The sequence below is a fragment of the Hyperolius riggenbachi genome, chromosome 10 (assembly GCF_040937935.1).
Source record: "Hyperolius riggenbachi isolate aHypRig1 chromosome 10, aHypRig1.pri, whole genome shotgun sequence".
Taxonomy (NCBI): domain Eukaryota; kingdom Metazoa; phylum Chordata; class Amphibia; order Anura; family Hyperoliidae; genus Hyperolius; species Hyperolius riggenbachi.
Window position 1 is genome coordinate 85,923,999 of NC_090655.1, and position 13,263 is coordinate 85,937,261.

General features: G+C 45.9%; 1 protein-coding gene across 5 annotated transcripts in view; it reads right to left on the minus strand.

The window, feature by feature from the left end:
- Positions 1-13,263, minus strand: part of CDK1 (cyclin dependent kinase 1) — a 43,024-nt gene that overhangs the window by 13,089 nt on the left and 16,672 nt on the right. Inside the window, exons 1-3 of one of the 5 annotated variants that reach the window (XM_068258488.1) lie at positions 10,663-10,771; positions 3,068-3,122; positions 458-614 (exon numbers count right to left, since the gene is read on the minus strand). In XM_068258488.1, coding sequence (XP_068114589.1) covers positions 458-614; positions 3,068-3,104 — 194 coding nt within the window. In that variant the 5' untranslated portion in view covers positions 3,105-3,122; positions 10,663-10,771. Of the gene's footprint in view, positions 1-457; positions 615-3,067; positions 3,123-8,516; positions 8,540-9,551; positions 10,406-10,526; positions 10,578-10,662; positions 10,772-13,263 lie in introns of those variants that run through there. The other 4 variants (XM_068258491.1, XM_068258489.1, XM_068258492.1 and 1 more) reach the window with 4 other exon arrangements.

The following is a 13,263-nucleotide window of genomic DNA, read 5'->3' on the forward strand; positions in this document are numbered from 1 at the left end:
GTTTAACTGCGGTAGTGAGTGGTGGAACACATCCCATAGGTTGCGTATTAAATGGCTGACACATACGTTCATCATACACACATGATTTAACTGACATTCATCTGCAGATCTGAAAATCCATCCTGGTGGATCTGATCTGCAGATGAATGTCTCTCCCAGCCGCACACCTGAGGCAATTAAGCCTCATTTTAATCACCAAGTCGAGTGGCTTCCTACTAGGAAGCCCAAAGCTGATCCAGAGTATGCCTATTCTAACTGCTTGCGTGAGGGAAAGGACAGTGATTTAGAGAAAACCAAGGAACAAGCCATGTCTATAAAGCAGTGGAAGTTCTCATTACCTATGTGGATATACAGAAAGCCTGAGCTGCTGGTGCCTGGAGAACTTGAACCTCACAAATCAATGAATTACTGGCGATCAGACAGTAAACAATCTTCCAATCAGAATGCAGATGCTTACCACACAATGTTGGGGTGCTGTAATTCCTTAAGTAGTGAGATTTCTCTGATAGCTGTGCTTGGAACACCTTCCTCTTCATTTTCTAGCCGGATCTTTTTCATAGCAACAATCTGACCTGTTGCTTTGTGCCGTCCCTTATATACAACCCCATAAGTGCCTGGAAGAAGCACAATGGGCTTAGTAAAAAAAAAAAAAAAAAAAAAAAAAAAACACATTTCAAGTGCAAACAAAGTAAATTTTTTCCAGAGTAAAATGAGCCATGAATTACTTTTCTTCTATGTTGCTGTCTATTACAGTGTTTTCCCCAGGCTCTTTTAGCCGGGTGCTCCACCCGGCTAGATTTGGTGACCACCCGGCTGTCATCTGCTCACCTCCTCCTATGCTGTAAGCAGAGTTGCCCTGCATTTTCATCTTGACCCACCCGGCTACTTTTTCATGCCACCCAGCTGGAAAAAAATTCTGGGGAGAACACTGTATTACAATAGGTAGTAGAAATCAGACTTGTCCAAAACCTGTCTGTCGCTTCTGTCAATCTCTTCATAGGAGATTCTCAGCATGGGTCTTTATTCTTTATAAAGATATTCCCTAAAAAGGATTTAAACAATGATGCTGGCCAGCTTCCCTGCAATTTTTTGGCAGTTGGACAGAGCAACTGCCATTCACTAAGTGCTTTTAAAAATATATAAATCCCTGAGAATCCCCTATGAAGAGATGGACTAGTCCAAAACTTGTTGCTTCTTTCAGATTACTACCTACTGTAAGTGACAGCAACATAGGAGAAAATGTATGGCTCCTTTTACTATGGGAAAACGTACTTATTTGTATATGTTTGCACAAATTTTTAATTTAGTGCCCCTTTAAAATGGTGGTGGGACTGCGTATTCCTGAAAACACAAGGCTGAATGATCTTCATCCCCCATGTCACCTGCAGCATCTACATAGGGCCTGAGCCCACTAATGCAGTTGTGTCCACTTCGAGCATCTTGAAGTGTTAAAAATCAGACAACTGCATTACTGGGCTCAGGCCCTGTTTTGCATTACTTTTTACAGCAATTGTGTCACGAATCTCATTCACTAAATAAGAAGAATCGCAAAACTCAATTGCTGGGAGAATGCTACATGCAGCACGCAGCACATTTGCTATTGGTAATCGCTGCAGTGAGGGTAATCCCATAGGATTACTTGCACAGCAGCTCTTTGCTGAGACAATATAAGTAGGAAGCTCAAGCCTGTCTTCTCTGGCTGCACATGTGATTCCAGTCCTCATTCTAGATTTCTTTTAAAAAAGGGAACCTGAAATGAGAAGTATAAGGAGGCGGACATCTTTACTCCCTTACAAACAATTGCCCAGAGGTCATGCTTTACTTTACAAGCATGTAGCCAGTGGAGTCAGACCAGAGTCACCGCATCTTATTTGTATGCTCATTCTGGGACAGTGACAGTATTAAAAGGCAGAGAAGAGGCATGGTACATTAGAGAATGCAGCAGGGCTGTGAAGTCGGCGCAATTTTGGGTACCTGGATTCGGAGGTTTCATAAACTAAGGAGTCAGAGTATTTTTATACCGACTCCACAGAACTTCAGGTTCCCTTGAAAAGGATACCAGATGGGAGCACATACGCAGAGTGCTCTTGGCCAGTAGAGCAGGCAACCCAGCCAGCGCAGTATTGCCCAACTCCGGCAACCCGGAAGAGGCTGCTGAAGGAGGTAGATTTTAGGTTGGTTTAGATAGACTGCGGAGGAAAGGAAGGGGGGGGGGTTTATCTACACAGGGCTAAGAGTCTCTAAAGGCATCCCTAACGTCTGAGCTGAACATGACATTGGAAATCAGAACTGACTCAGGCCTTCGTTTCTTAATACACTGGTTGATGTGGCCATCAGATAGATCGTCTGATGGAATCCCTCCACACAGATTTTCACTAGATTTCAGCATGAAATTGAGAATCTGTGCACATTGCCTTCTGGGTCCCCAGGTCTCCCCGTCAACTCCACCCCCCAGCCATGCAGATTAAGGGGCGGTGGAGCTTCTATCCCACCATTGCTTTCTCCCAGGTCTGTCTCTTCATTCTCAGGAAGCTGTGTGTTACCATATTAAGCCAACAGAGCACCGTGGCGCCTTACTGAACCATTAGAGGCCTCGTGTTTGACACATGACAGCTCCCCCGGAGTGAAGAGACAAGGAGAAACCCCAGCAGTAGAAAAAGGGACACAGGAGGAAGCAAGCGCCAGCAGACAGGTGAAATTAGCTCCAATGCTGCCTTAAATCAAGCACCACATTGCCGACCCGCTGCCGAACAAGTAAAATCATCCATCAGACAGAAATCGCTTGTTAGGGAATCATGGCATCGATTTCTAGCAGATTCAATCAGCGGGATATTGAGTATCGACAAAAGTAAAGCTACCTTCCCAGTGTCCTCCTGCTACCCCCCCCCCCCCCCCCTTTTCATAAGAGTGGTTCAGCCAAGGTGAGCATGCAGGATTGTCAGTCAAAACACTCACAACTGACAGATCTGTCTGAGAATTGTCTATATATGCAGCTTAAAAGCCACCCATGCCAGAATCACATATTTTGGTACAGCAACTAGGAATGGAGTACAAATTACAAACTTACCCTCGCCAATTTTTTCAATCTTTGCATATTCATCCATGTCTAAATTTGTTTACTTCTGAAACAAAGAATAAAATGCATGTTAGATTGAATAATGAATTCTTATAAAAAACAAAAAAACGTTCCATTAACCCACTTGGGGGGTGGGGAATAAAAAAAGTTTCATGCTACTACCGTGTTTCCCCTAAAGTTAGACCTACCCCGAAAGTAAGGCCTACCTTATGTTTCAACCGTGCTTGAAATATAAGCCCTACTCCGAAATTAAGACCTAGCTGGGGGGGACGCGTTATGTATGGGGCGATGTGTGGTCTCTTACTGTAGCTTCCTTGTGGCTGCGCCCCCCTCCGTTCCTAGTAATTCCTCCGGTGCCATTGTAATTAATCTGTGAGGACGCCCTTTGATCCTCACACAGTACGCTAGTTCGGGCTCTGCGCTGGCGCTCTTCCTGTCATGTGCGCCCGGCTGATGCGTCCCAGGCGCACATTGAATCAATGTGCGCCTGGGATGCATCAGCCGGGCGCACATGACGACAGGGTACAGAGCGCCAGCGCAGAGCCCGACCTAGCGTACTGCGTGATGGTCAAAAGGCGCCCTCACAGATTACAATGCCGCCGCCACCGGAGGAATTACTAGGAACGGAGGGGGACGCAGCCACAAGGGAGGTACGGTAAGAGCCTCCCCATACACAGCGTCTAGCCCCTCCCACCTCCGAAAATAAGCCCTAGCACTAATTTTCTCCCCAAAAAGAATATAAGACTGTCTTATATTCGGGGAAAGACGGTAGGGAGTTCTGCAGCAGCCCAGCACTCACTACCCTGGGACCAAGTGCGGTCGTTTACCCTACATCCTCCAGGTGGCGCTGTAACCCAATAGTGAGATTGCCAGCTGTCATGACAACCGACGGCGATCTCACCAAGGGGAAAATGAACATGAGCATTCCATTGATCATCGTGGACAAACAGGACTCAGGAAAGGAGTGAGATTGACGAGTAGAGGAAAGTATGACAAGCATGTTTATTATGACAGCTGACCTGGGGGATAGGGAGGCTGCCATATTTATTTCCACACAAAAAAAAAAGCATATTTGTATGGCTGTCTTGCCGATCCCCTTCCTCTAATACTTTTAGCCATAATCGCTGAACAAGTATACACAGATCAGGTGTTTGACATTATTAAGATTAGCTGCATGCTTGTTTCTGGCATTATTCAGACACTACTGCAGCCAAATAGATCGGTAGGGCTGCCAGGCAACTGGTAAGGATTAAAAGGACATAAAATGGCAGCCTCCATAGTTTTCTCACTTCAGTTGTCCTTTAAAGAGGAGCTGTTAGGTATAAGGTCTCAGAAAAAATAAACACATATATCAGTAGCTAAATATAGGCTGTACTTACATTACATATGCATTTCACTGTCCACGTTTGGATTTCACAGAAGTTTTATATAGTATTTGCAGAGAATGATGCTCCTGACAGCTTATGGCAGGTTCCATGTTTGTCTGTCTCCTATGAAGCCAAATGTGTCGTCATGTCCTGCCTGCTTCCTGATCACAGAAAAGCTGTACTGAATAACACTAGTTTGCAGTGAATATTAATGAGCCATGTGGCTAGGAACAATAGCGGACTCCTGCAGTGTACTCTGCCAGGAGATTTATCAGTGCTGTGCGCTGGACTGAGTTACATGCTATTGTTACTTGACCCTGTAACTTCTCATTAGCAGCCGAGGGGAGAGCCCCAGAATGCTTTGCAGTATGGTATGCGGCTTGCGTCTGCTTGGGAATAACAGCTTTGCTGATAAGCACACATCAAATGTAAGATTTTTATCTTCACTTATGCCTTTTTGGCTTCCTTCTAAACTGTTTAACACAGGAGAATAGAGGTTTAAATTAGCTTTTGTAGCCTGACAGTTAGGCCACATACAGACATCAGACCATAGTCTTTGGAAAATGAAAGATTACAGACCAATCTTACCACCCTTCCTGTAGTATAAGAGCCATACTCTACACAGTCTTTTCTATGGAGCTGAACTCCACATCAGGAAAAAATCTTGGCAAGATGCTGCACACACAGATGCTGTACAGACACAAAAGATCAGTATCTGCAAAAGATCTGTTCCTGCCAAAAATCCATTCCTGCAAATTGCAATGATAGTCTATGAGATCTGCAGATCATCATACACACATGATTTAACTGACATGCATCTGCAGATCAGATCCACCAGGATGGATTTTCAGATCTGCAGATGAATGTCAGTTAAATCGTGTGTATGATGATCTGCAGATCTCAAAGACTATCATTGCAATTTGCAGGAATGGATTTTTGGCAGGAACAGATCTTTTGTGTCTGTACAGCATCTGTGTGTGCAGCATCTTGCCAAGATTTTTTCCTGATGTGGAGTTCAGCTCCATAGAAAAGACTGTGTAGAGTATGGCTCTTATACTACAGGAAGGGTGGTAAGATTGGTCTGTGATCTTTCAGTTTCCAAAGACTATGGTCTGATGTCTGTATGTACCCTTACTCTTTAAGCTTGACTAAAAATGCTGCATGCTTGTTTCAGGTGTGTGATTTAAACACTACTTATGCACGAAAGATCAGCAGTATGTCAGGCAACTTGCATGACAGCCTCCATATCTCTCAGGTTAGTTGCCCTATAAAGGAGTTGTCAGCCATAAAATGCTGTCCGCTGATACACTTACCCAGGGCTTACTCCAGCCCCTTGTAGCCAACATGTCTCTTGCTGCATCTCCGTTTGCAGCTGCCGGCCCGGGGTCCACACAGCAGAGCTCAGGGGGACTGACAAAAGCACCACAAGGTCACAGAGGCATGTAATTGGGCAGAGAACATTGCCTCTGATCGAAAAATATCCTCGTGAGCTCTTTAAGCCACGTACAACTTTTCCGCACACAGTCAGACGACGTGCTCGACCACGCTATTCCACTTCTTGTATTTTCCACGCACCAACGCAACTGATTTGCAAATTGCGCACGCAAGCAAACGTCAGACTGCACGATATGGCTGCATTCGAAACAAGTACAAGTTGTTCAAACCAGGGCTGTGGAGTTGGGAGTTACAGCAATTTTGGGTACCTGGAGTCAGAGGTTTCATAAACTGAGGAATCAGATGATTTTTGAACCAAATCCACAGCCCTGGTTCAAACTACTTTTACTCACGCAGCCAACTGAAGGATATCCAAACCGACATTTGTGTACTCGAACTGCCTGTCGGATCGCACAAAACCGGTTATCCGTCGCTTGCTACACGCTCAGATGCCCAACAGACCAAGTTTGGATAATAATTGGGCGGAAAAGTGGCTTTCATTTTACCTTTCACATCCGATGCCGCATTTCGGTTCAACGCAGCCGGGAGTGTTAAACCGCTGGGAGCCATTGGTTTCCCGTCGGGTTAGTTACTACTGCTACATCCCGACAACACACCCTAGGCTATTCAAAGTGCGCAATAGAACAGCTCCTGCACGTGGTGTCTAATGTGAAAGAGCCCTAAGCGCTAGGGATCACACCCATAGCCTTACATTAGCAAGGGCATTTCAAATCAAAAAGCTCTCAGAAAAGCGCTCCAGGCCTTATGCTTTATTTCTTACCTACACACCAACAAAAATCCAAACCCAAGATACATACTTAAATAGACCACAGCTGGTGTGCATTAACCAGTACTCTCACCAAGTCTCACACTTCACATGGTTTAGTAAGTACTAGAGTCTTGGGTGGGTTAGCCATCACTAAATGAATGATTACATCCTTTCAGCGCTCATATGACGAAACCCCAGGGCGGAAAAGCCACCATGTTTCAGTAAGAATGGCTTCCCTCACCACACTAGGACAAACTTACATGGATTGTCTGGCGCCAGTTACATGAGTCAGCACAAGCATTCTCTGGACTGTTGAGAGCTGGTTAACACGGATTAAATTCACTGAAAATGTCACCACTGCATCTGCACATTTTAAACACACAAATGCATTGCAGTGCTAAGCTTTCTAGCACTCCCATCTAAGCACAATTTCACTATACAAACATCCCATTTCCTTTCCCATCTAGCACCTCAGCAGCTACAAAGGACAAAAGCACAACTGCTACATTTAAAACACGCAGACCAATCAGAAAGCCATCATGAACTTTAACATTTAACTTAATAGACTGTTCAGCATGGGTTGGGGGAGGCATGCACAAACTTAAAAGGAACCGAGCACCAAATAAAAAAAAAAAAAGTCTACTTTTAAATGAACCTGCCCATAAAAGGCAGGAGATTTGGGAGCGCCACTACTTACCTAGGGGGTGCTGCTCTTCTGGTCTGCCCCCCCCCCCCCATCTTCATGCTAGCTGCACTGACTAATTTGCATGTTCCAGGAGTTGCGCCACATACCAGAAGATGGGAGGGGGGGGGGGGGGAATACAAACTGCAGTAGGTGCAACCAATGTGAAGTGAAGATGGCAACAGAGCGACCAGTTCAGATGGCAACAGAGCGACCAGAGCGCAGCAGTGCCAGCTTATAATCTCCCTTGTGGAAAGATTAACAAAATAAAAACGTAATCAGCGTTTGGATCCCTATAACCAAGAAAAGCCTGCTCTGTAAAAATATTAGATTCTGACTATAGTTACCCACAGACATTCAACTTCAGTCTGCAGATGACAGGCCAACAGTCCACTGAAAGTTTAGAGACGGATCAGTAAATAGAGAAATACAGCCACATCAATGAGGCACCAAGTCTAAAAGGTGCATACAGTTGACAGTCAAAAATATTGTACTGACATTTTCAGCAGTCAGTCTGATGGCAGTAGGCTTATCCCATCTTATAAATCCTTTAAAACCAAAGCAACAAGCAATCTGGCATGACAGCATTTGTCAGCTGATAGCTTTGTCCCTGGAAGTGAGAATTGTTAATGAGATGCAAATCATTGTGTTGACACTGAATTAGGCAGATGTATGCAGTGTGATAATGAACCAGTCAAATCCCACCTCCATGTCATTTGTTTGGACCATCTTCAAGCAGCACATAGCTGTATATTTGAAAACCTGCTCTTTCAATTTGCTGACAAATATCAGCTGATCAACTCTTCAGCTTACCAGGAACAGCTTGGTAAATGCTACATTTCATACAGTCGCATTGAAAAACAATAGACCCAAATTTGCATACGCCAAACCAAAACCATTAAATACATTATAGGGCTTACACCTTTATTTCAGAAGTTTACTAATTATGCTATTGCAAGGCTCACATGCTCACACACACACACACCCTGGAATGACATTAATAGCTGTACATGCCAAAAAAAATTAAAAAAAATTTGGGACTAACAATGTATGTTTTATTAAACATTAAAGGAGCACTACAATGAAAAACTAAAATTTAAACTATGTGCAAACATACAAATAAGAAGTACATTTTTCCAGAGTAAAATGAGCCATAAGTTAATTTTCTCCTATAATGCTGTCACTTACAGTAGGCAGTAGAAATCTGACAGAAGTGACAGGTTTTGGACTAATCCATCTCTTCATAGGAGATTCTCAGCAAGGCTTTTATTCCTTATAAAGATATTCCCGAAAAAGGATTGAGGGCCCATTCACACTTGAGCTTTTGACAGCGATTTTGGAAAAACGCTCAAACGCTAGCGCTTTGCAAAGCGCTAGGGTAATAAAAGTCTATGGGCCCATTCTCATTTGGGCGATTTGCGCTAATCGCCACAAACAAAGTCACCCAAAAACGCTACAAGCAAACACGTAGCCTGCACCATTTTCAGGCAATTTCCCGGCAATCGTGTTTTTGTGCTATAAAAGCGCAAAACGATCGCTAAAATTTCACCAGGTGTGAATGGTGCTTTTTTTGGCACTAATCACCAAACACCAGAGCAAAACGCTAGCAAAATCGCTAGCGTTTTGCGATCAGCAAGTGTGAATGGGCCCTCAAACAATGCTGGCCAGCTTCCTACACAGTTTTTTGGCAGTTGGACAGAGCAACTGCCATGCACCAAGTGCTTCTGAAAGTAAATATATCCCTGTGACTCCCCTATAAAGAGATGGACTAGTCCAAAACCTGTCACTTCTGTCAGATTTCAACTACCTACTGTAAGTGACTGCAACATAGGAGAAAATTAGTTTATGGCTCATTTTACTCTGGGGGGGGGGGGTACTTCTCATTTGTATGGGTTTGCACATATTTAACATTTTACAATTTTTCACTAGTGCCCCTTTCTATGGCCACCAATTTTACTGTACAATCAACCAACCAGTTTGATCATGTTATCAAACCAAGGGAGAATCCATAAGTTAAGCTGGCCATACACTAGGCCGATTTCCCACCGATCAACAGCAGATTAGATCACTGGGATCGAATCTGCTGTCAAATAGTTAACGCTAAATCTCGATATATTTTGTCCCAAAATAGATCGACCCCTCTGTGCGGGAAATTACCATCGATCGCCCGCGGGTAGGGAGCGCATCGCTAGCAGCGTTCGAGTGCCCGACACAATACATTACCTGCACCGCCGGCGAGACTCCTCTGGTCTCCACTGCTCCGTCTCCAACAGGCTTCACTTCCTGTCCCGGCAGGAAGTTTAAACAGTAGAGGGCACTCTACCACAGATTGAACTGTTTCAGGCTGAAAATCGATTCACAATCTGTTTGCAGTAAAAGGTAGCCATACGATCCCGCTCTGATCAGATTCGATCAGAGAGGGGATCTGTTGGTCGAATCTGATGGGAAAAAAATCAACCAGTGTATGGCTACCTTTACATTCTGCCTGATCTGTGAAAGTTAGCCAATATGTCAAATTTATCAACTTCAATTGAGCAGGATGGATCAGTCAATCATACAAGAATCAGCTAATCATATGATTTTTATCAAAATCACCAAAGGAGCATGGAGGCACATCATCTGATTGCGAAGGAGAATCAGAGGATTTTGCTTGTAGTGTGTGGGCCTCAATGACTTTCAAATAGTAGTTGATCACTCAGTCCATCTCTAAAAAGGTGGCCACTACCAATCATGCATTCATATGATGGTCAGAAACAATCATCCTGGGCCACTAACAAGAAAATGTCCTAACCAACCCAAGCATTAATTCATTCTTTTTAGATTGGTGCCATCAGTCTGATTGGTTGATAGTGGCCCCAAAAGTTATTTTCTAATCACACCAGATGATCATAAACAACCATTCAGCAAGTTGGGTAGATAATGGCCACTTTCACTCAATGCAAAATTGTATGGCCTCCTATACTCTGAGTAGACAAAACGTCACGTACCCCTCCCCCTACATGTATTAAAAGTGCATAAGTCATGAAATACATGAACTATGTATTGAGAATGCAGATTACATAGAAACACACTTTCCAGATCAGACTTCAAGAGATCTGACTGCTCACTTTAGACTGTAACTACAGAGCCCAGCTACATCCTGCCTTCCTGTTACCACAACACTGATCAAACAACATGTCTCCCTCGCATGCCCCACACCTCCCATGAAAGAGCCTCCAGCAGCAGCACGCCGATCCCCCGAGCCACAGCTCTGCCGCTGGACTACCCAGCCCTACCAGCCAGCCTGTGCGACCCCCACCCCGGCCCGCTGAGCCACCGTACAGCCCGACCTTACCAGAGCGCACAGCTTCTCCCAATGCTCTGCAACTCCCACACTCATGCGATTTCAAACCAGCCGCGCAAAGCCTGTCGGGCTTGCCCAATCATCAAGTCAGTGGACGTTCAAAACAGCCAACCAGCTCGAGGCAGCGATGACGGCGCGAAACGTGCAGTGAAGGGCGGCGAGAGGAAAAAACTTCGGGAGGGGATGTTGGGTTAGAGCTGTAGGTTCTCTGAAAAATAAATTGAGAGGGTTGTAGGCGGGCGGGCAGCTTTTTTTTTTTTTGCATGCTATTGCTAGGGGAAGCTGAGAAACGAACATCTAAATAAATGATAAAGAATAATTAAAGCGTAACTTTCCTTCCTAATTCCAAACTAGTTTTATTTGTAGTTTTAAACAGAAGGTCCAATGCCGTTTCTGGGTATTTTAATGTCCTGGTCAGGTCAGGATATAGAGGTCCAAATGCAAGAAACATTTTCTCCTAGGTGATAATTTCACACTTTTTGTCAATAAAATAGTTATTAAACATCCAGCAAGCAAGAAAATGCTCAGAATAATTCTGACAATTTGCTTTTCACCTACTTTTTGGTACTTTTTCAGTTGCAGAGGGCAGAAAAGTTCTTTAAAGGGGAACTGAAGAGAGAGGTATATGGAGGCTGTCATGTTTATTTCCTTTTAATCAATACCAGTTGCCTGGCAGCCCTGCTGGTCTATTTCTCTGCAGTAGCATCTGATTAAAACCAGAAACAAGCATGCAGCTAGTCTTGTCAGATCAGACTTATAAGTCTGAACCACTGAAACACCTAATCTGCTGCATGCTTGTTCAGGGGTTATGGCTAATAGTATTAGAGGCAGAGGATCAGCAGGGCTGCCAGGCAACTGGTATTGCTTAAAAGGAAATAAACATGACAGCCTCCATATACCTCTCTCTTCAGTTCCCCTTTAACCCTCCTGGCGGTTTGCTAAAAAATCGCCAGGGGGCAGCAAATCTTTTTTTTAATTTTTTTTTTTTCATGTAGCGAGACAAAGTCTCGCTACATGATAGCCGCTGCTCAGCGGCATCCCCCAGCCCCTCCGATCGCCGCCGGCGATCGGCGATCAGGAGATCCCGTTCAAAGAACGGGATCTCCTGGAGGGCTTCCCCTGTCGCCATGGCGACGGGGCGGGATGACGTCACCGACGTCGTGACGTCAAAGGGGATTCCTATCCACCCCATAGAGCTGCCTGGCACTGATTGGCCAGGCAGCGCACAGGGTCTGGTGGGGGGGCGGCTGCGGCGCGACGGATAGCGGCGGATCGGCGGGTAGCGGCGGCGATCGGGCACTGCACGCAGCTAGCAAAGTGCTAGCTGCGTGCAGCAAAAAAAAAATTATGCAAATCGGCCCAGCGGGGCCTGAGCGGTGCCTTCCGGCGGCATAGCCCGAGCTCAGCTCGGGCTTACCGCCAGGAAGGTTAAAGAGAATCTGTAACGTCAAAACGTCCCCTGGGGGGTACTCACCTCGGGTGGGGGAAGCCTCAGGATCCTAATGAGGCTTCCCACGCCGTCCTCCGTCCCTCAGGGGTCTCGCTGCAGCCCTCCGTACAGCGGTGACGTCAATATTTACCTTCCCGCCTCCTGCGCAGGCGCTCTGACGGCTGTCGGCTCAGAAGTAGGCAGAAATACCCAATCGCCGTCGGGTCTGCTCTACTGCGCAGGCGCAAGTTTCCGGCGCCTGCGCAGTAGAGCGGACCCGACTGAGATCGAGTATTTCCGTCTATTTCAGAGCCGAAAGCAGCCACAGCGCCCCCGCTGGAGCCTGCAAAGGTAAATATTGAATTGACAGTCGGGTCTGTCGGTGGCTGTTCGGAGGGCTGCAGCGAAACCCCTGTGGGACAGAGGACGGTGGGACAGAGGACGGCGTGGGAAGCCTCATTAGGATCCCGAGGCTTCCCCCACCCGAGGTGAGTACCCCCCAGGGGATATTTTTGATGTTACAGTGTCTCTTTAGAGAGAATCTGTAACATAAAAAGTTCCCTTGGCGGTACTCACCTCGGTAGGGGGAAGCCTCTGAATCCTATCGAGGCTTCCCCCATCCTCCTCCGTCCCACAGTGACAGCAATCGAGCTCCCCGAACGGCGGGGATGTAAATAAATATTTACCTTCCTGGCTCCAGCGCAGGCGCAGTAGCGGCATTTGGCTCCGAATTTAGGCGGAAATACCTGATCGCGGTCAGGTCCGCTCCACTGCGAAGGCGCAAGACGCCTGCGCAGTAAAGCGGACCCGACTGAGACCGACTATTTCTGCTTATTTTCAAGCGGAGAGCCTCTACAGCGCCCCCGCTGGAACCAGAAAAGGTAAACATTGCACAGCCTGACAAATTGTCGGCTCTGCATTCCGTGGGCTGCAGCGAGACCGCCGTGGGAAACAGGAGGAGGGGGGAAGCCTCGATAGGATACAGAGGCTTCCCCCCTCCCCCCCCCCCCCCCCCGTGAACTTTTTTAAATTACAGAGCCTCTTTTAAAAAAAGAAGATGATAAATTATCTCCCAGGAGGAAACTAAGGAGAAACATTGGATTGGGTGCAAAATGTCATCTCCTAGATGCCTAGCTTTTTGAACAGAACCGTTTCTGGGTAAT